The sequence below is a fragment of the Lepus europaeus genome, chromosome 1 (assembly GCF_033115175.1).
Source record: "Lepus europaeus isolate LE1 chromosome 1, mLepTim1.pri, whole genome shotgun sequence".
Lineage (NCBI taxonomy): Eukaryota > Metazoa > Chordata > Mammalia > Lagomorpha > Leporidae > Lepus > Lepus europaeus.
Window position 1 is genome coordinate 141,187,561 of NC_084827.1, and position 20,835 is coordinate 141,208,395.

Below are 20,835 nucleotides of genomic sequence, written 5' to 3' on the forward strand. Positions count from 1 at the left end.
ACTTTCAAATAAATAAATCTTTAAAAAAAATAAATTTTAGATAAAAACTATGTAAATAACAGCTTTCTGGAAATTAGAATGATGGAAAAGAAAATGTGACATTTGTGACTTCAAAAGGAAAATAAATTAGGAAAAGTGCATTTATAGGTTTTTGATTTCTCTCTAAAATTGGAATATCTTATAACTTAGTTTTTGATCCTACATTTTAATGTTGCTTTATGAAAATTCTTTTTTTTAAAGATTTTATTTATTTGAAAGGCAGAGTTACAGATAGAGGTAGAGACAGAGAGAGAGGTCTTCCATCTGGTGGCTCACCCCCCAGATGGCCGCAATGGCTGGAACTGCACCAATCTGAAGCCAGGAGCCAGGAACTTCTTCCAGGTCTTTAGTTACAAAATTTCACTAAGTTCTTTGTTATTTTAATTAAATTCTAGTTCCCAGATGTAATCACTGTAGGAAGAATCCATCAGTACAGAGGAAAGATCAGATTTAGTAGAATGATCGAAAGTAGAATGTGATCATATTGATTGGTATTGCATTTCTGATGTGTTTGGAAAGGGCAGTCTGTGAAGTGGAGTGTTTAATGTCAGAAAGAAGGGCCTTCCCCGTGTGCCTTCTGTCAAGGCAACTCCAAAACCAAGGTGTAATATTCTCTGCTGGTCTGTCGACTCCACTGATTTGCAAGCTGACATTCAAGGGCTCACTAGTATCCTAAAACGCATTATGTACTCACACAGAATAAAATTGGACCATGAAAAAGGGCCGATGTCACAGCTTGGAAATGTAATGGCGATGGTAAAAGGGAGGCTAACAGATAGGAATAGATTTCTGTTGATGCAATTCTTCTCTTGACTTACAGGAGAAGAATTTTTTGTCCTATTGCCCTCTTCCAATGTCTGTGACATCCTATATCTGTTGATAAGGAGCCATATGTCATTCTGCATTGTGAGATCCTCTGAGTGTCCTTACACCAGATTCCACCCCACAGTGACCAATATACAAAATGTAGCCTCCTTATGCATTAAATATAATTTTTATATTAAAAATGTAAATTTGAATAGTTTTGTATAATTTTTAGGAATTAGACTCATTGGTCATCATTTTGTAATTGGCTTTGTTTTCTCATCAGTCTCACATATTCTCTGAAATTCCATTGGATTAAGAAAAGCTAATCTACAAACTTTTCAAACTTAATGACTTTTATGAACATGACTAGAATGTTAATATACCTTATAGGTTTATAATTAAAAACTTCAGTTTTATAGTTTTTGTATTTTATTTCATTTGTAAAGATTTATTTATTTATTTGAAAGGTGGAGTTGCAGAGAGAGGGAGAGGCAGAGAGAAAGAGATCATCCATCTGTTAGTTTACTCCCCAAATGGCCTCAATGTTCAGGGCTAGGCCAGGCTGGAGCCAGGAGCCAGGAACTCCAATGTGGGTGGTAGAGGTCCAAGTACTTGGGGCCATCTTCTGCTGTTTTCCCAGGTGCATTAGGAGGGAGCTAGACTGGGAGTGGAGCTGCCATGATTTGGACCAGCTCTCCAATATGGGGTGCCAGTGTTGCAGGTGTCAGCTTAACCACAATTATTTGACCACAATCTTAGCCCCTATTTTAAATCAATCATTTTTACTTTATTTGGAAGACAGAGATAAACAGAGACAGGCAGAGCTGGTTCACTCCTCAAATTCCTACAACATCCATTGACAGTAGCCCATGACTCCTGCTTCCAGGTGTCTGAAGACTCTGCAAACCCTAGAACCTCTTTCCATGTGTCTCTCACTGAAAAGAATTGTAGTGATGTTGATGGGATTGTTCCGCTTAACGGTGATTTTTCCCAGTGATCAGGTATTCAGTGTTGTTAATCAGAAATAACAAGGTGATCTTTAATTCAAATAGGATGGAGCTAACAAGTGGCTATTGAAAATTAAGTTGGGCTGGCACTGTGGCATAGTGGGTAAGGGCGCCACCTGCAGTGCTGGCATCCCATATGGTCGCCGGTTCAAGTCCCAGCTCTGTGCTATGGCCCGGGAAAGCAGTAGAAGATGGCCCAATGCACCTGCATGGGAGACCTGGAAGAAGTTCCTGGCTCCTGGCTTCAGATCAGCTTAGCTCTGGCCATTGCAGTCAAGTAGGGAGTGAACCAGTGGATGGAAGACCTCTCTCTCTGCCTCTCCTTCTCTCTCTGTGTAACTCTAACTTTCAAATAAAAAAAAAAAAGTCTTAAAAACAAAAAGAAAACTAAGTTGGGAGTGCCACTGATACTGTACCAAGGGGAATGGCAGAACTTCACACTTGTGTCTGGAATCTTGATACTTTTTAAAATTTTTCTTTTCATTTTATTTGAAAAACAGTGAGACAGAGATACAGATAGATAAGAGAGAGAGAGATCTCCAACTGCTGATTTACTCCCCAAATGCAGGGAACAGCCGGGGCTGCCTGAAGCCAGGAGCCTGGAATGCCATCAGTGTTTCCCGTGGTGCGGTAAGGACCCCGTACTGGAGCCCTCAGCTGGCTGTGCAGGATACCCAGGTTGTGCATATTTTGCTCAGGGCAAAGGCAAAAAAAGTATAGGTCCCAGACGCAGCCTGTGCTCATCTCATTCAAGATCTCACCAACTTTGGGAGGACATCATTAGACTGAAGTGACTCCATGGAACGCTTGCCAGGCACATTTCTTACCTTCACTCTTTCTTTGCTCTGGTCATGCTGAACTACCTTCAATATGGCGGTATAACACGTTCCCTCTTAGCTCCAGTCTGCTTAGTGACATAACCTCTTCAGAGTTGAGAGCAAGGTGTTTGCAAGGGGTAACACCCATGTACTCAAGAGGTGTATAGCATTTCATGACAAATTTCAAGTCACTGCCGCCATGCCTCCTCTCCTAAAATATCTTCAGATTCATCCCACTTTTTGAGCTCTTCCGAGTGGAGGAGAACAACAGCCCTGGGATTGGTGGATCCAACAGAGAAATAATTAGATGAACTAGAAGAATCCATGCGCAGCTGCCGTCCTGGGCGGGGCCTCGGTTTCTTTGCTAAGCGTTGGTGGTGCTGGTTCTTCCTCAAAAGGCGGCCTGACCTAGCCTAGGGCAGCGGCACCCTGTGTGACCCCTCCCGCTCTCGCCGCCATCTTAACCAGGACGAAAGCCAAAATGTTTTTGTAATAAGAAAAATGACCCTTAGATGAAAAACAATCTGTAAAAATAAAGTTTGCTTATTCACACACACACAATTAAAAGTGATCGATATATTTCTGAGATTTCCTTTAGTCAAATATCGACTTCTGTGTTTTTAATTCTTCAAGTCCCCTGTGTGTACTGACTGAATGATAATAGCATTTCTACCTCTTGTAGACCTTGGCATTGGAAAATCTGATCTCTCTGAGTTCATTGCCTGTGTTTCAGAACTTTTTTGTAGACTTCTGAAGTGTTTCTACCTCAAATCCACCAACCTTTGAATATGGAATTCAGGCTCATTTAAAAATCAAAACAAAAAACACTTCTGCTAGTATTGTTGATTACTAGTTCCGTAGGCTAAGACTGAGCAAAATGTTTTTAAGTTCTTTTATACTTGCCTATTTAATGCCTCTGGGTGGTAGAAGTGGAATAATTCCGGTTAATCTTATTAAAATTCATGGAGAGTGGCTTAGTTTAGTTACGCTGTATGTTTGATAACATATGTGTCATATGTATTACACACATTATAGGAAATGGACATTTAGCCTAGCAGTTAAATTGCCTGTCAAGACACCTGCATCCCATGTTGGAGCACCTGAGTTTGCTTCCTGCCTTGGCTGTGTGACTCCAGCTTCCCATGAATGTAGGCCCGGAGGCAGCAGTGAAGGTTCAAGTGATTGGGTTCCTGGCACCAGATGGGAGACCTGGAATGAGTTTCCAGATCCTGGCTTTGCCCTGCCCCAGCCCTGGCTATTGCAGGCATTTAGAGGGATGGGAGCTTGATCTCATCTTCTATTTGTCTCTAAAATAAAATGATTTAACATATTAAACATATCCCATGGGTATTTGTGTTGAGTAAAACAATAGCACAATAACAAATGACATTTTATTCTTTAAATGATTTTACAATGTCATCATCAATGCTAGTAAAAATATAGAATAGGCTTAATTTATCAATGATGAAGTCAGTTGTAATTCACTTGAAGGTGCCTACTTTGCAAAGTAAGGCTTGTATACATAAAAAATGAGAGTCTCCTATTTTGTAGAATTTAAATCTTCGCTTGTTAAATGTTGGAGCAAGGCACAGGCATTCCTATTAGCAAAGGCAAGAGAAGCAGATGGGAACCGAGAGGTCGCCGTACGCGTGGCATGCGCTGTGTGTGCTTTCCTCCTCCCGCAGCGCTGACAGTTCTGATTCTTCAGGACTTAGCAAGTCAAAGTAAAAGCACACATCAAATCTAGAGATACGTAAAAAACTTCAACTTCTATTTGAGGTTGATGTTTTTCCATTTTGTGGTATTTGCAATTTAAAAGAATGAAAATTCTCTCTACTAAGGTTTTTACACATAGATATTGTAGGTTATTTTCATATTGAATTTTAAGAAATGCTGCTTTGCTCTGTTTCTAGACTACTAGGAGCCACAAGGTTTAGGTTCAATGTATCAGAACAGGGTTGATAATGGGACCCTTTAAAAGCAAAAACATACAGAAAGGATTTGTTTCTCAAGGAATATTTCAACAAATAGGGACTTGCTTTATATTTACATGCCATAGTCAAATACAAAATTTGATTTAATTGTTATATTCAGGAAGTAGGTGTTTATTTTCAGTACTATGTGTGTGTGTGTGTGTGTGAGAGAGAGAGAGAGAGAGAGAGAGAATTATTTTTCATCTTAAGTGGACTGATTTCCTTGAGAACTCTCAAATTAGGTAAAATACTGGTTAAGATAATCAATCTTTTTACTAGGAATTGTATACTTTGTACATTCATGAGAAACGTAAGTAAATCATTGCTTAATAGCCCAATGGGACATCCGTTTAACCAGATGTTGTACTTGAGAGAAGCATACACATGACTACATTTACAAATACACTGGTTATTCTTCCTTGTCCAGGAGGTTGAGCCAAAGTTTACACAGTTTAGAGGGACGGCTGAGTCTGGAAAAATTCAGAAATATTACATAAATGCAGAGAATGAAATACAGGATTCCTGGCATTTATTTTAATATTTACAGGGCCTCGCATTGCCTCACCTTGCGGCTCACATGCAAGTGACCTGAGTCACTCCGTCCTCCTGGTCAAACTGTCCCTCGTCTAACTCCCGGAGGACGCTGTGGCTGCTGCTGCCCCCGGAGAAGCCGCTGTTCAGGGCTGGCCGCCCCTCCCGCGTCCAGCACTCTCTGGAAGCGGAGAGGAGGCACTCCTCCGGCAGGGGTCTGCCCTCCGTGGGCAGTGACAGGGCCGTGTCTGACCCCACGCTCCTGCTGCTGACTTTGCTCCTGTCTTCACTCTTCAAATGCCGGCTGCCCTTCCTCTGAAACACAAGACAGTGACGCCCGGGGTTAGAATTTGGAGTTTCCCTGTCCCTCTGTGTGGGCACCCGCTGCTTCTCTGCCTGCCATGTCCTTCCCCTGCTTCTGAATCCTGCTCATCTTCTGGACCAGCTCAGAGCAGTCCCCCACCCCCACCCCAGCTCCCTCTCCTCCCACAGAAAAGGAGCTCCCTTGCTCTGTTTCCCAGAGTTCCCCTGGGCAGGTGAGCCACACACTCGTGTGGGCTCTAAGTGACTCTCTAAGAGAGAGAGAACCATGCTGACATCATACATATGGGGAAAAAGCAAGGTGGGGACACTAATGCATTTTCCTTCTTGGTGCTGCCTGGGATCCGAATAGCAGAAAGGGTGATTCGACAGCCACCTTCCAACCATGTTGCATGTGCACAGGCTGCACCGGGGAAGCCTGGCCAACTCAGACTGAGCTTATTTTGAATGAATGTTTGGAACGTCATCCTGCACCAAGCAGACCCCTTTCCTGGTCATGCTACACCCTCCTTGACACACACAGTGTGGATATTCTGCAACTTGATCTAGCTCATTCTTCAGGCTATCTGATAAGCCAATGGCATTGTTGCTAATAAATATTTACTGAGGGCCGATAGTGTCCCAGTACAGTTGAGAATTATGAGGACTCAGTCTCTGCCAGGGAAACCAAAGCCAAAATAACATCCCTAAGTCGATGACGGGAACGCTCAGGGAGAAGAATTAGCGGCACAACATGGGGATGTTCAGACTCCTGACGCAATTTTGTGCCAAGGGCTTATTTACTATTGAGAACATGACATATATTAGAGTAGGATCAGATATGCTTAGGCACATAAACCTGAACAAGGATTTAAAGATCAACTTTAAAAGTGCAGGAACTCCCCAATTTACAGAGTTTACTGAAAATTAATTTATATGTTGGAGGGCCACTGAGAGTACAGTTTCCTAAATGTGAGAAGATTAAAAAACAGAAGTCAGATGCCCAGGCTGGACTTACAAAAGTGTGTCAACCCAAAGTTTGTTGAACAGCAGTGCATAAAATATAAAAGTATTTTCTAGTGGTTGTCATAGCAAAGTAATCAGACTCTGGACTTTGTGGCCCACTGTGGGATGTCACATAGTTCGGGACTTTGTACAGCAAGATGTAGCCTCCAGCATGTGGCATAGAAAGGCATAGAAAGTGTTTGGAATTCCTGGACAGCTTACTCTTTTCTTGGTCAAGTTACTGGAGTCTATGGGCAAGTTGAAGGGAAAAAGTCTCCAGTGGGTGCTTCCTTACCCAAGGGCCACCTTCATGCTCCTAAGTCAGAAACAGTTTTGATAGTGGTCATATTTTCCACTGGCACCCTTGTATCAACCAAATGCAAAAATCAATTTTTTTGGGAAAGATTATTTATTTTCTTTTTTGATTTTTTTTTTTTTTTTTTGGACAGGCAGAGTGGATAGTGAGAGAGAGAGACAGAGAGAAACGTCTTCCTTTTTGCCGTTGGTTCACCCTCCAATGGCCGCTGTGGCCGGTGCATCTCGCTGATCCGAAGCCAGGAGCCAGGTGCTTCTCCTGGTCTCCCATGGGGTGCAGGGCCCAAGCACTTGGGCCATCCTCCACTGTCTTCCCGGGCCATAGCAGAGAGCTGGCCTGGAAGAGGGGCAACCGGGATAGAATCCGGCGCCCTAACCGGGACTAGAACCCGGTGTGCCGGCGCCGCAAGGCGGAGGATTAGCCTGTTAAGCCACGGCGCCAGCCGAAAAATTATTTATCTTAAAGGTAGAGTTACAGAGAGGCACAGGTAGAGAGAGAGAGAGAGAGAGAGAGAGTCACTGGTTCACTCCTCAGATGGCCATAACAGCTGGAGCTGTGCTGATCCAAAGCTAAGAGCCAGGAGCTTCTTCCGGGTCTCTCACATGGGTGCAGGGGCCCAAGGACTGGGGCCATCTTCTCTACTGCTTCCCCAGGCCATTAGCAGGGAGCCAGATTGGAAGTGGAGCAGCCGGGACTCGAACCGGCACCCACATGGGATACCAGCACTACAGGTGGTGGCTTTACCCATAACACCAAAGTGCACGCCCTGCAAATATCGATCTTTGATGCTTTTCCTTTTATTCCTATTCACCAAGTATATAGTGCTGTAAGCAATGGAGCCTGACAGATTTACTTTCAGGTAGGGTAACCACTGGAGAATGGCACTTTCTTCCTGGCCCTGGGATGCTGCCCAGGTAGTGTGGCTCTGCCAGCGCTGACAAGCGTGGTCAGACTGAGCTCCTTTCTCTAGCCTGGCTAGCAGCTTGCTTTCCTGCATGCATAAAAATGCATGCACTCGGCTGGCGCCGTGGCTTAACAGGCTAATCCTCCGCCTTGTGGCACCGGCACACCGGGTTCTAGTCCCGGTTGGGGCACCGGATTCTATCCCGGTTGCCCCTCTTCCAGGCCAGCTCTCTGCTATGGCCCGGGAAGGCAGTGCAGGATGGCCCAAGTGTTTGGGCCCTGCACCCCATGGGAGACCAGGAGAAGCACCTGGCTCCTGCCATCGGATCAGCGAGATGCGCCAGCCGCAGCGGCCATTGGAGGGTGAACCAACGGCAAAAAGGAAGACCTTTCTCTGTCTCTCTCTCTCTCTCTCACTATCCACTCTGCCTGTCAAAAAAAAAATAAAAAATAAAAAAAAATAAAAAAAAATGCATGCACTCTTGAGTGATGCTCTCAATAGCATTGAATGAATCAAAATGGGAAGGTGGGGAGGCTAGGAGCAGTAGGTTGCCCGAGTTTTTACTTTGGCACCAGCTGCAGAGCCAAAGGCAAATTTTGCAGTAAATTCCTTATTGTGTACTAGCTCATAGAGGCCAACTCTCCTAGCCACCCTAAGGAGTTTTTTAAAAAATAAAAACTGGGTGCTATTCATAGTAATAAATATATTCATAGTAATTCACTTTTAGATAAGCATTAATAAGTAAACAGCCACCAGATGTAAATTTCAAACACTAGAAAGTGAAAAAATACTTAGTACTGTACCTCCAAAAAAGATTTCAGAACAGACTTATTTTCTTTCTTATCATGTGATTAAGTTAATACTTCTTCAGCACCAATAATGCCTTTCCTACCAACCCTCAACCTATATGACATAGTAGTATCTTCAACAGCCCAAACTGTAGTGTTCTTGTAACATAGAGTATAGGAGTCTAAAGCCCAACCAGTCTTTGAAGATTGTCTATTTCAGTCTTTTGGGGCTGGTGCTGTGGTGTAGCGGGTAAAGCCGCTGCCTGCAGTGCCGGCATCCCATATGGGCACCGGTTCTAGACCCGGCTGCTCCACTTTCGATCCAGCTCTCTGCTATGGCCTGGGAAGGCAGTGGAAGATGGCCCAAAGGCTTGAGCTGCTGAATCTGCGTGGGAGACCTGGAGGAAGCTCCTGGCTCCTGGCTTCGGATCGTCTCAGCTCCGGCCATTGCAGCCAATTGGGGAGTGAACCAGCGGATGGAAGACACCTCTCCTCTCTCTCTGCCTCTCCTCTCTCTGTGTAACTCTTTCAAATAAATAAATAAATCTTAAAAAAAATTTCAATCTTTTTCTTCTGCAGAATGGGGTGGGGACCCAGGCCCAGAAAGAAGGCAGAATTTGTCCAGGGCCAGTCTTGGATTAGCTGAACTTGAACTGCAGCCTGAGTCTCTTACCTTATTATTATTTACACATTCTATTTCCCACATTTTCAAAAATATGAGCAGATTTGCGGTAAGAGATTTGTTTCCTGTACACCTCCTTTTCTGGTGCACGGTGAGCAGGTGGCCCAGGCAGAACCAACTGTAGTCATTCCCTGGGATTGCTATACTGACTCTCTTCCTTTTGATGAGATGGCCAAGTTCACATCCTGGAAGCCCTCTGCACATACACACAAACAAGGAGTCTTCAAAGAGCTTATGGAAATACACATTATGGAAAAACTATGCTTGGATTTTAAAATATTTCCTTGCATCAAAATAACCTTATCTTTATTTTTTCAAAGATTTATTTATCTATTTTGAGAGGTAGAGTTACAGACAGAGAAAGGGAGAGACAGAGAGGTCTTCCATCCACTGGTTCACTCCCTAAATGGCCATAATGGCAGGAGCTAGGCTGATCCGAAGCCAGGAGCCAGGAGCTTCTTCCAGGTCTCCCATGCAGGTTCAGTGGCTCAAGCCTTTGGGCCATCTTCCACTGCCTTCCCAGGCCATGACAGAAAGCTGGATCGGAAGTGGAGCAGCTGGGACTCGAATTGGCACAAATATGGGCTGTTGGTGCTGCTGGCAGAGGCTTAGCCTACTATGCTACAATGATGGCCAAAATAAACTTATCTTTAAAAAAAATGTTTATTTCAAAGGGAGAGAGAGAGAGAGAGAGAGAGAGAGTTTCATCTGCTGGTTCATTTCCCAAGTAAATGTGACTGCTAGGGCTGGGCCAAACAAAAACCATGTGGGTGACAGGACTCTCCCAGGATGCATTAGAAGGAAGCTGGATTGGTAGTGAAGTAGCTGGGACTCAAACTGGCATTTCAATGTTGGTTATGGGTGCCCCAAGCAGTAGCCTAAGCTGTTGTGCCACAATACCAACCTCCTTGCCACCTTTCCTTTAACACTGTCCCTACCCCATATGACACCCATGATTTATCAGCTGGGCAAATGGTGTTCCACTGTGGTACCAGCACATAGTTGCTCAGATTATATTCTCTCTCTCTCTTCCCCTCTCCCTTTTTTGAAGTGAACAGTAACCACAAGATTTTATTGTCTTCGTAATAAAACAGAAGATGAAGCTTAGAACTGGATTGCTTGGCTCTGTCTCTTCTTATCTCCTCCCGTTTGGAATGTTTATCTCCATTCATAGCCAACATTCTCTTAGATCTGCAGCTGGGCTCCACACACTCAAGCCTGAGCACAATCTTCATTGTAGTTTTAGCCTTTTTCTGAAAAATCAGCTTAGTCTGCCCGCTGAGGCCACTCTGCTTCCTAGCATCATGTCAGTCTCCCTGGACATATGGGGAATCTGCCCATCTTATACTGTGTCATTTTGTGGGGGCTGGTGCTTGCAAAGGTTCTTACAGAAGGTCCAGTGGGTTTTACGAACATTCACTATGTCTGGCAGAGTGCCACTGGCATGAGAATGCTCCCAGCTTTTCTTGCTAATGTAGATAGCAAATAAATAGGTTCAGGCCAAAGGAATGTGAGAAGAAATGATGTCTGTGACTGGGGGGGTCACTGCCTTAGACGCATGCTTGGCATGTCTCTTTCCAACTTGTCACTGGCTGGACACGGTAGCAGCTGCTGCAGAAGTCCGGGGTTCAGAGGCTGGAACCAGACATTGAGGTGTCACAGCTGACAAGTCAGGAGGTGGAGCCATTACTGGCCACAGAGCGCCTACCCATCTTCAGGCCATCAAGAGACAGATAAAGACTCTTCTACGCTAGTTAGGCCTTCTTGACTAGGTCTTCTTGTTGGACCAACTTAGGAACTAACTGTCTACTCAGAAAGAACTAACACAAATATGTTGATGACTAATATTTTTAAACTTTTGTTTCCCCCAATTTCAAATTATGAAAATTTTTAAGTGTACAGAAAGTTTAAAAGATAGCATAATGAACATCTATATACCCACCACCCAATTTGACACTTCCTAATATTTTGCCACCTATTTCATGTGTATGTGTGGTTTGGACCATCAAAAAACGGGAATGTACTACATGTATTCATATGACTAAAGGTAATTTTTAAAATTATTGTTATTTGAGAGAGAGAAAGAGATAGATAGATTCAGAAAGAGAGAGAATGAGAAAGAGAGAGCAAGAAAGCGAGCTTACATCGTCTGGTCCACTGCCCGAGGAACTCAATCCAGGTCTGCCACATGGGTGGAGAGGATCCAGTCACTTGAGCCCTCACCACTGCCTCTCAGGGTCTGCATTAGCAGGAAGCTGGAGTCAGGAGCCGGAGTTGGCACTGAACCCAGGAACTCCATTGTGGGATGTGGGTGTCTTTACTGGCATCTTAACCACTAGGCCAAAAACCTACCCCGAACGTAATTTTTAGCTGGAGAAAATGAAGGATTATATGGCGTTTTGGTAGTTTTCTCCATTTAGTTAGTAGTATTTAATCATCTGGTATTGAAAGAAAAACATTTCTATGAAAACAATGGCAACATCTCATGTTACCACGCACTGTGCCAAACACATCTACTTAAGTTTTCGGAGTCCTCTTAGGAGCTTTGTGATATGTAATAATGTTACTCATACTTTATAGAAGAGGAAATGGAGGCTTGGAGAGGTACCAGACAGTTTGCATGCCTCCTTCCTCACCCCCAACCCACAGAATTCCTCTTATGGTTGTCTACTCCTGGGACCACCACGGGATGGGAACCTTTTTCTGAGTTAGTGGAAACCAAATACTTTTTATATGACCTTTTGTCTCTTTTAAATAATTATCAAAGGGAAATATGGACTAAAAAGTTTAACTGAAATAGAGACTTTTAGGCAATAAAAATTTGATGAGTTTTATTTGAATCTTCAAAAGAAACAAAAACATTTAAGAAAGGAGATCTTGGAAGAGAAGTTGGAAAGAACATTTAACAGATGGAGGCAAACTGCTGATCAGAATCTCTGACTCCACTCAGCATAGCTATCATTTCCTTAATCAATTTGGAGGCCTCTCCCCAAAGTAAAGAAAAATAAAAACAGATAAAAAGAGCAGCAAGAGGAAAAGAATCTGGCTTCGTGGCACCACAAAGCTTCAGGTCGAGAATTCCATCACCCAAGGACAATCTTTACTGAAGGGCAAAGACATAAAAAATGAAGTCTACATGTTAGCTGAAGGTAGTTTTTAGTTGGAGAATATAATTTATAAAGCAAATGATTTAAAATTTTATCTATAAAATTGTCATAGTAGAAGTGACTCTTGGGTGTACAGTTCCATGAATTTTATCACATGTTTAGATTTGTATAACCACAATCAGGAGAGAGGGCAGTTCCATTGTCCCCCAAATCTCCCCTATACATCCCTATGCATCCCTGGATTATTATATTCTTTCTCCAGCCCTAATCCCTGGCAACTGCTGATTTCTACACCACAGGTTCATCTTTTTGAGAAGGTCAGATAAACATAATAATACAGTTTATAACTTTTGAGAATGACTTCTTTTACTCAGCATAATGCCTTTAAGATTAATCCAAGGTGCTGTACACATCAGTAGTTCATTTACTCTTGTTTCAGTTGTACTTGTTTGAGTACCACAGTTGTTCAAGTTAAAGATATCTGGGTTGTCCCCAGTTTTTGGCAATGATGAATGGATGTGTTATAAACATTTGTGTATAGGTTTTTGGGTGAATATTGATTTTTATTTTTCTAGGCTAAACAAGAGAGGGATTACTGGGTCATGGAATAAGCATATGTTTAACATTATATGTTTATGTAAGCATATGTTTATCATTTGGCCAAACTGCCAAACTTTTCCAGAGTGGCTGTGTTATTTGCATGCCCACCAGCAGTGTAAGAAAATTCTGGTTGCTCCTTATCCTTACCAGTTCTTGGCATTGTCAGTGTATATTATTTTAGCCATTCTAATAGGCATACAGTGGTATCCAAGCACCGCTCTCATTTGCTCTCTTCCCTAATGACAAGTGATTTCAGCATCATTTTGGGTTCTTATTCCTCATCTACATATATTCTCATCGCTGAGGTGTCCAAGTTTTTCAACTATTGTTCAACTGGGTTGTATGTTAACTTATTGTTGACTTTTTTGACAGGCAGAGTTAGACAGTGAGAGAGAGAGACAGAGAGAAAGGTCTTCCTTTTTGCTTTTGGTTCACCCTCCAATGGCTGCTGCGGCCGGCACATCGTGCTGATCCGAAGCCAGGAGCCAGGTGCTTCTCCTGGTCTCCCATGCGGGTGCAGGGCCCAAGGACTTGGGCCATCCTCCACTGCCTTCCCAGGCCATAGCAGAGAGCTGGCCTGGAAGAGGGGCAACAGGGATAGAATCCGGTGCCCCAACCGGGACTAGAACCCGGTGTGCCAGCGCCGCAAGGCGGAGGATTAGCCTGTTAAGCCACGGCGCCGGCCAACTTTTGAGAGTCCTTAATACATTCTCGTTACAAATCCCTTGTCACATATGTGATTTGTGAGTTTTTTTCTCTCAACCTGTGGCTTGTTGTTTCATTCTCTTAACAGTGTCATTCACAGAGCAAAAGTTTTTAATTTTTGATGAAGTTTAATTTCTCAATTTTAAAAATGGATTATGCTTTTGGTGTTATGTCTGAGAACTCATTGCTGGGGCTGGCACTGTGACATAGTGCCAACGCCGCCATCTGCAATTCTGGCATCACAAATCAGCACTGGTTCAAATCCCAGCTGTTCCACTTCTGATTCGGTTCTCTGCTAATGGCCTGGGGAAGCAGTGGAAGATGGCCTACGTACTTGGGCTATTGACTCCTGGCTTCAGCCTGGCCCAGCCCCAGCTATTGCAGCGGATTAGAGATTTCTATCTCTGTAACTCTGTCTTTCAAATAAATAAAATCTTAAAAAGAGAGAACTCATTGCTTTATCTCACTTAATGAAGATTTTTGCCCTGTATTTTAAGGAAAATGGAGGCAGTAAGTGGGAATATACATTTCTGAATTGGCATTTTTCACTTTTGAAATTTCTCAAGCTATCTGGAGTACTGCATAAAACATATTTAGGAAATATACAACAGACCCTAAAAGTCTTGATAAATACAGAATAAAGAATTCCAACAATACACCCTTTTTTTTTTTTTTTTTTTACAGGCAGAGTGGACAGTGAGAGAGAGAGAGACAGAGAGAAAGGTCTTCCTTTTTGCTGTTGGTTCACCCTCCAATGGCCCCCACACTGGGGCCGGCGCGTCACGCTGATCCGAAGCCAGGTGCCAGGTGCTTCTCCTGGTCTCCCTTGCGGGTGCAGGGCCTAAGCACTTGGGCCATCCTGCACTGCCTTCCCAGGCCATAGCAGAGAGCTGGCCTGGAAGAGGGGCAACCGGGACTAGAACCCGGTGTGCCGGCGCCGCAAGGCGGAGGATTAGCCTATTGAGCTATGGCGCCGGCCCCAACAATACACCGTTTTCATTGTGCAATTCTCAATTTTCTCCCCTACAACAGAGGCATGAAATAGATTTAATAAAAAAGTACTGTTCTATGCTGAATGCAATTGAATGGAGAAGATCAAATAAACTGATTAGTCTCTTAAGAGACAAATGAAGAAAGAGAACAATTTTTTCCCAAGGGTCAAGTGCTAGATCAATTTCTATTAGCTTGTGAAATTTATCATTTTAATAAAAAGTAATTGATAATCCTAGGGCAACACTTATAATGTTTCACATTTCCACCAACAGTTTTTGGAACTAAACATCTTTGAGAAAAATGCCTTGAAAAACTTTATAAATGAAGAAATCCTCCCATTAATCTCTCCCAAACAATAGCTGATTTCAAAGTACAAGGACTAGTACCATGATGAACCTATAACTACATAAACTCTTTTCAAGGCATATCATAACTCTGTTTCACAAAATATATATGCAATAGCTAAATGAACTCTGTGGTGATATATGTTTGTTTTCCCAAAAGTATTACTACCTTTTGGAGATAAAGTAGCAAATTGTCCCCTTTAGAGAATCTACAAATCCATTTTCTGTTACAGCTGTTAGACACTTCAGGTCCAGCTCATCCCATCACATGTTTTGCCCTGAAATGATCTCAGCATCCTGAGATTTCTTGCTAAAAAACATTTGTCTAATGAAGAAATGGTAAATCCATTTGGAAGCAGAACTCTAAGTTATAAGATGTATTATTTCTAGGTTTATCATTGAAATAAAATCAATTATATACATATCTTATATATTACTATATATCAATTATATAATATATAATACAAATAAATATGTACATACATTTTATAAATATCCATTTTATAAATGAACCAGGAATTTTATATTGCAATGAATGTGAGTATAAATATTATCCAAAGAAATGCTAGAGTCTCTAAATAATACTTAAAGTTAAACCAAGAAGGCCTAAATATTTTTGGGGAATCAGGAAAGTGATAACTAATCCTAAGAAAAAGAGCTTATAAAGCAGATTTTCAAGCAAAATTTGGTTTCACTTCACAAGCACAACTCTAGCCCCTCAGTTAATCAAAATCCCATCAGGTTGAATTTTTGGTGATCTTTTCTTAAAAAAGATGGAGATTTAGGCTGTTAAAACAAAGAAATAAAAAACAAAAGGAAAGTTTGTGATACAGCAATAAGTCAGCTTTGGGGAAGAAGAAAAAATGTATTTTTCTTGGATGTTCCCTATATATTTCCACCTTACTTCTTCATAGAATATTTCCTAATGTGCTCATGACCTTGGGTCATCCTCTTTGGGGTGGAGGGTACACTACTCAAGGGCTCTAAGGCAGACTTTCTCATATCTGTGTACTTGATCACTCACCTCTGCCTCCTCATCTTCCTATCTACATTTCTATCGCTCTGCTTGTTTACCTATTGAGCCAGCCAGCCTCATTCCAAAATTAATGTGAGACAAGTTAGGAAGGCTGTATTATATACACTATCAGTTTAGCTTTTCTAGTTTAGAAAACTTTGAGGTTTAAAACATTTTTTTTTGACAGGCAGAGTGGACAGTGAGAGAGAGAGAGAGAGACAGAAAAGTCTTTCTTTTCCATTGGTTCACCCCCAGTGGCCGCTGTGGCCGGCGCACCGTGCTGATCCAAAGCCAGGAGCCAGGTGCTTCTCCTGGTCTCCCACGTGGGTGCAGGGCCCAAGCACTTGGGCCATCCTCCACTGTACTCCAGGGCCACAGCAGAGAGCTGGACTGGAAGAGGAGCAACCGGGACAAAATCCGGCACCCCAACCAGGACTAGAACCCCGGGTGCTGGCACCGCAGAAAATGAACAACTTTAAATAATTTTCTGGTCCACTTGCATGTTTCTTATTTTAAAAGTTATATCTTATTAATGTATGGATTGCCTTACTCAATGATACAATTCTAGCTGTACATCTAGTAGGAATAAGGCAACCGATTGTGGGCCAGCGCTGTGGCATAGTAGGTTAAGTCTCCGCCTACGTGCCTTCATCCCATATGGGCATTGGTTCATGTCTAGGCTGCTCCTCTTCTAATCTAGCTCTCTGATAATGGCCTGGGAAAACAGTGGAAGATGTCCCAAGTGCTTGGGCTTCTGAACCCACATGGGAGATCCAGAAGAAGCTCCTGGCTCCTGGCTTCACATCGGCTCAGCTCCAGCCATTGCAACCAGCTGGGCAGTGAACTAGCGGATGGAGGACATCTCTCTGTCTCTCTGTCTCTCCCTCTCTCTGTCTGTAACTCTACTTCTCCAATAAATAAATAAATCTTAAAAAAAAATAAATAAAACAATTGAGGCCTAGCATAGCACTGAAAAAAACAAACAAAAAACAAAACAAACAAACAAAAAAAAACCAGGAACTTAAAAGAAAAGTGTTGTCAGAGGTCAGGATAGCCAGGATCGCCCAGACGTATTACAAGATCAGCCATATTTACGCACATGTGTTAGCACCATAAGTGAAGAAGAAACTTTTCCTTTACCTTCCTAGTTTCAGTAGCTGAAGACTGCAAATTAAATTAACAAAAGACAGGTTATGTGGAAGAAATGTTTATTTGGTATGAACATACTGGCTTTGCAGAAAAAAAGTGAAAACTCAAAGAAGCAGTTTGGTGTAGAAGACCTGGGAGCTCCTACGCCACTTTAAGAAAGGATGATAACTGTTGGACAAGTAATTAGACAAAGGAAAATTCTTTTGGGGAAATAATTAGGAATGGTAAATATTTTGGAGAAACTAGTAGATCAGGGTTACTTTAGTGAGGTTTATTTTTGCAGACTCAAGTCAGTGCAAGTTGGCTCTGGTGGTAAAGAGTCTTGTCTTCGAGTATGGGGTAGGAGACACCTTTAACAAATGGAAATTTATATAGTGAAATTTATGCCCTGCTTTTCGGCAGAAGAGAGAAGAGCAGAGAATTCCTCTTATGTTTGCTCTTTCTTAGTTGCCTTCAGCTCAAAACAATCCTTAAACAAAGTGGCATATTTTCGAGTGGAATATTCCAGGCTTTTTCAAAACTGCCTCCTGTTGCCTGATAGCTGGCAAGTTTCTCCTTAGGGCCAGCGCTGTGGCATAGCAGATAAAGCCGCCGCCTGCAGTGCCGGCATCCCATATAGGCACCGGTTCCAGTCCTGGCTGCTCCACTTCCAATCCAGCTCTCTGCTACGGACTGGGAAAGCAGTAGAAGATGACTCAAGTTCTTGGGCCCCTGCACCCACGTGGGAGACCTGGAAGAAGCTCCTGGGCTCCTGGCTTTGGATCAGCACAGCTCTGGCTGTTGCGATCAATTGGGGAGTGAACCAGTGGATGGAAGATCTCTCTCTCTCTGCCTCTGCTTCTTTCTCTGTGTAACTCTGACTTTCAAGTAAATAAATAAATCTTAAAAACAAAACAACAGCAAAACAAAAACAAAAACAAAAAAACCCCATGAAACTGTTGTACTTAAAAAAAAAGTTTCCCTTCTTACACGTTGATTCAGAAGACTGTTTCCATATTAAGTCACACTTCCTTATGCATATTGACCATTTGGAACCGCAATGAGAGTTTAAGGATTAAGTGTGTCAGTGCCATATCAGTTCACAAAGCACCAATTTTACTCACTTCTGGTGTTTGAGCAGCTGTCCACGTAACTGGCCGCTGAAGAAATACGATCTGCTTTGTAGCCAAATTTCCTTCACTGCAAATTAAAGCAATAGCATTTGTATTTATGAATTAGGAATTCTCTATATTTTGTACTTGAATATTCTGCAAGTAAACTCTGTAAGATAATCTTCTAACCACAAAGTAATTATGAAACATGAGTCTATATAAACTATAACCAGAAAAACAAGTTTAAAAACCCTTTCTCCCTCTCTCTAACTCCACCTTTCAAATAAATAAATACATCTTTAAAAACAACTGAATCTGGTGATTACAAAAGAAAACAGTTTTAATGTTTAAAGGCTCTTGTAAACTTGGCATGCTGACACAACTATGTTCATATATTTCCCCTCCTACTCTGTTTCAATTAGTGTATTTTTGCATTTCTGTAACTACTACATATATACATTTTTGTTTCTATGCCTTTCACTGAGCAAACTTTCTCGTTTGCACACTGTAATTATATATTTAACGGCTGCATAGTATCTCAGAGAATTAAGATTCCAAAATATACTGAGTTTTTCCTTTTATTAGAAAATTGTTTCCAGTTTCTTGCTAATTATAAATAACACTGTTATAAATTATGTGTAATTTTCCTCAAAAATTATTTCCTTGAGATGAATCCTCAGGAGTGTCTCACTTGGGACACTTGCACTCCTGTCTAGGCCTTGCTATTCTGCCCTCCGTCCTGCTTCCTGTTTACATGGGTCCTGGGAGGCAGCAGGTGATGGCTCAGATACTTGAGTTCCTGTCACCCACATCAGGCTTCTGGCTTCAGCCTGGTCCATCCCCGGTTGTTGCAGGTAGGTTGCAGGTTAGGGAGTGAATCAGCAGATTTCTCTCTCTCTCTCTTGTTCTGCTTTCAAATAAGTATTAATAAATAAACATTTTAAAAAAGAGTATGATTTAAGCTTCTTGGTATGTATTGTAAAATTTGTCTTATAAAAAATGAGATCAATTTGGGTTGCCTTGTGAAAAATTTTGTTGAGGGGCTTCAGCCATAGCTGATTTTATTTTCAGATGCTTCTTTCTAGTCAGCTATTCAGTATTCTTCTTCAGCTATCATCATGGCAAATTACTCCTGCCAACAACGACTTGTATTCCTCTGAGATGCTTTTCAGAGTCTCCGTGGATTTATGGGAAGGCGTGTCTGTAGCGAATGTTGCTCAGTTGCAACTTTTATTATGCAAAAACTTCCAACAAAACCTTACTATTAATTTTATTTTATGTTGAGCTCTTTTTCTGGAAACAAAAGCAACAAAAATGCTGACCTTAGAAGTTTATGTCAACTGCATACCAGCTGAAAATCCCAAACCTACTAATGCTACTGAATTTTGAGAAATATCAAATCTTTCCTAAAGTGGCAATAGGTTACTTCTTTTATATTTTTAATTTTGAAAGACTGTTTTAGTCTGATCTCATTTTAGTTTGATCTTGTCTTTGATTAGAATAAGAGACTTTGTATGAAATCAATGGTAACTTTTGGGAACAATCAAAATCATCATGAAATGCCAATAGGCACAGGGAAGGGATTAGCATGCATGCAGAACAGTCAAATTTCTTGGAGGCTCCGAGTATATTGGATAAAGCAATGACTTCTGAACCAGAGAGTTCTTGGATTCAAACCTAAACTTTATGATAGTACCTAATAGTGATGACATTAGTCAAAGTCCTTAAATTCTCTGACTCAGTTTCCTATCAGGGTCCTTTTAATATATTAATGAGTCATTGTCCATGAAGAGCTTACCACAGTGCCTGACACTTGAAGAAGCTCCACAAATGTGATTTCATTTCACTTTCTCCACTCATTTAGTGAAATGTAGGGTGGAATTGAGCAGAACGAAAATGTCTCAGAATGAAGAATATCTTCCAGGAAGCAAACTCAAGGGAAAGCATACATGAAAAAAAAGGTTGCTGAGTAAGAGTGAAGGCATGTGATCCAGAGAGAGAGACTCACTTGAGAGAACCGCACTTAGAAATGTGCAAAGATGAGCAGGAGGGGCAAGGATAGAAGTATTCTTGAAAAAGAAAGAAAGGGCACATCAGGTAGGGATGTGGGTGGCCCTCTAGGGTGTTCTTCCCAACAGATTATAGGGTGGAGCAAGTCTGAATGCACTAGGATGTGATAATAAGTCAATGGCAGGCTCTTCAATCTTTTCTGTCCATCCTAAACACTGAAGTGGCTGTTGACTCCATGGTCATTCCAGATCCATTTCCTTGGGTTCCCCAGTGATCCTGATGCACAGTACATTTGGAAACCATCCACACAAGAGACAGCCTTCCTCCAAATGTGGAATTCCTGGATTCTGGGAACTGTTTGGTGGTATTTCCTACTGTCGGTACTGGTGTTCCTTTAATGATAAAATTCAGCAATAGTTTCTTTTGTTGTGAAATGTTGCAACAAAAAGTATACATTTTCCAGAAGAATCTTTGATGTCTAATTTGTTTTACCATTTCCTTCTTTTTTTTTTTAAAAAAAGATTTATTTTATTTATTTGAAAGACAGAGTTACAGAGAGAGGTAGAGACAGAGAGAGAGGTTTTCCATCCACTGGTTCACTCCCAAGATGGCTGCAATGGCCAGAGCTGCGCGGATCTGAAGCCAGGATCC

At 41.9% G+C, this 20,835-nt stretch overlaps 1 protein-coding gene and 1 pseudogene across 2 annotated transcripts in view; both read right to left on the reverse strand.

Annotated features, from left to right (window-relative positions):
• Window positions 1-4,795: 4,795 nt before the first annotated feature.
• Window positions 4,796-20,835, reverse strand: part of RFTN2 (raftlin family member 2) — a 65,913-nt gene continuing 49,873 nt past the window's right edge. The window contains exons 8-10 of one of the 2 annotated variants that reach the window (XM_062201268.1): window positions 18,187-18,262; window positions 5,210-5,490; window positions 4,796-5,114 (exon numbers count right to left, since the gene is read on the reverse strand). In XM_062201268.1, coding sequence (XP_062057252.1) covers window positions 5,218-5,490; window positions 18,187-18,262 — 349 coding nt within the window. In that variant the 3' untranslated portion in view covers window positions 4,796-5,114; window positions 5,210-5,217. Of the gene's footprint in view, window positions 5,491-18,186; window positions 18,263-20,835 lie in introns of both variants that reach the window. The other variant, XM_062201259.1, reaches the window with a different exon arrangement.
• LOC133755940 (large ribosomal subunit protein eL42-like) lies at window positions 10,275-10,857 on the reverse strand (annotated as a pseudogene).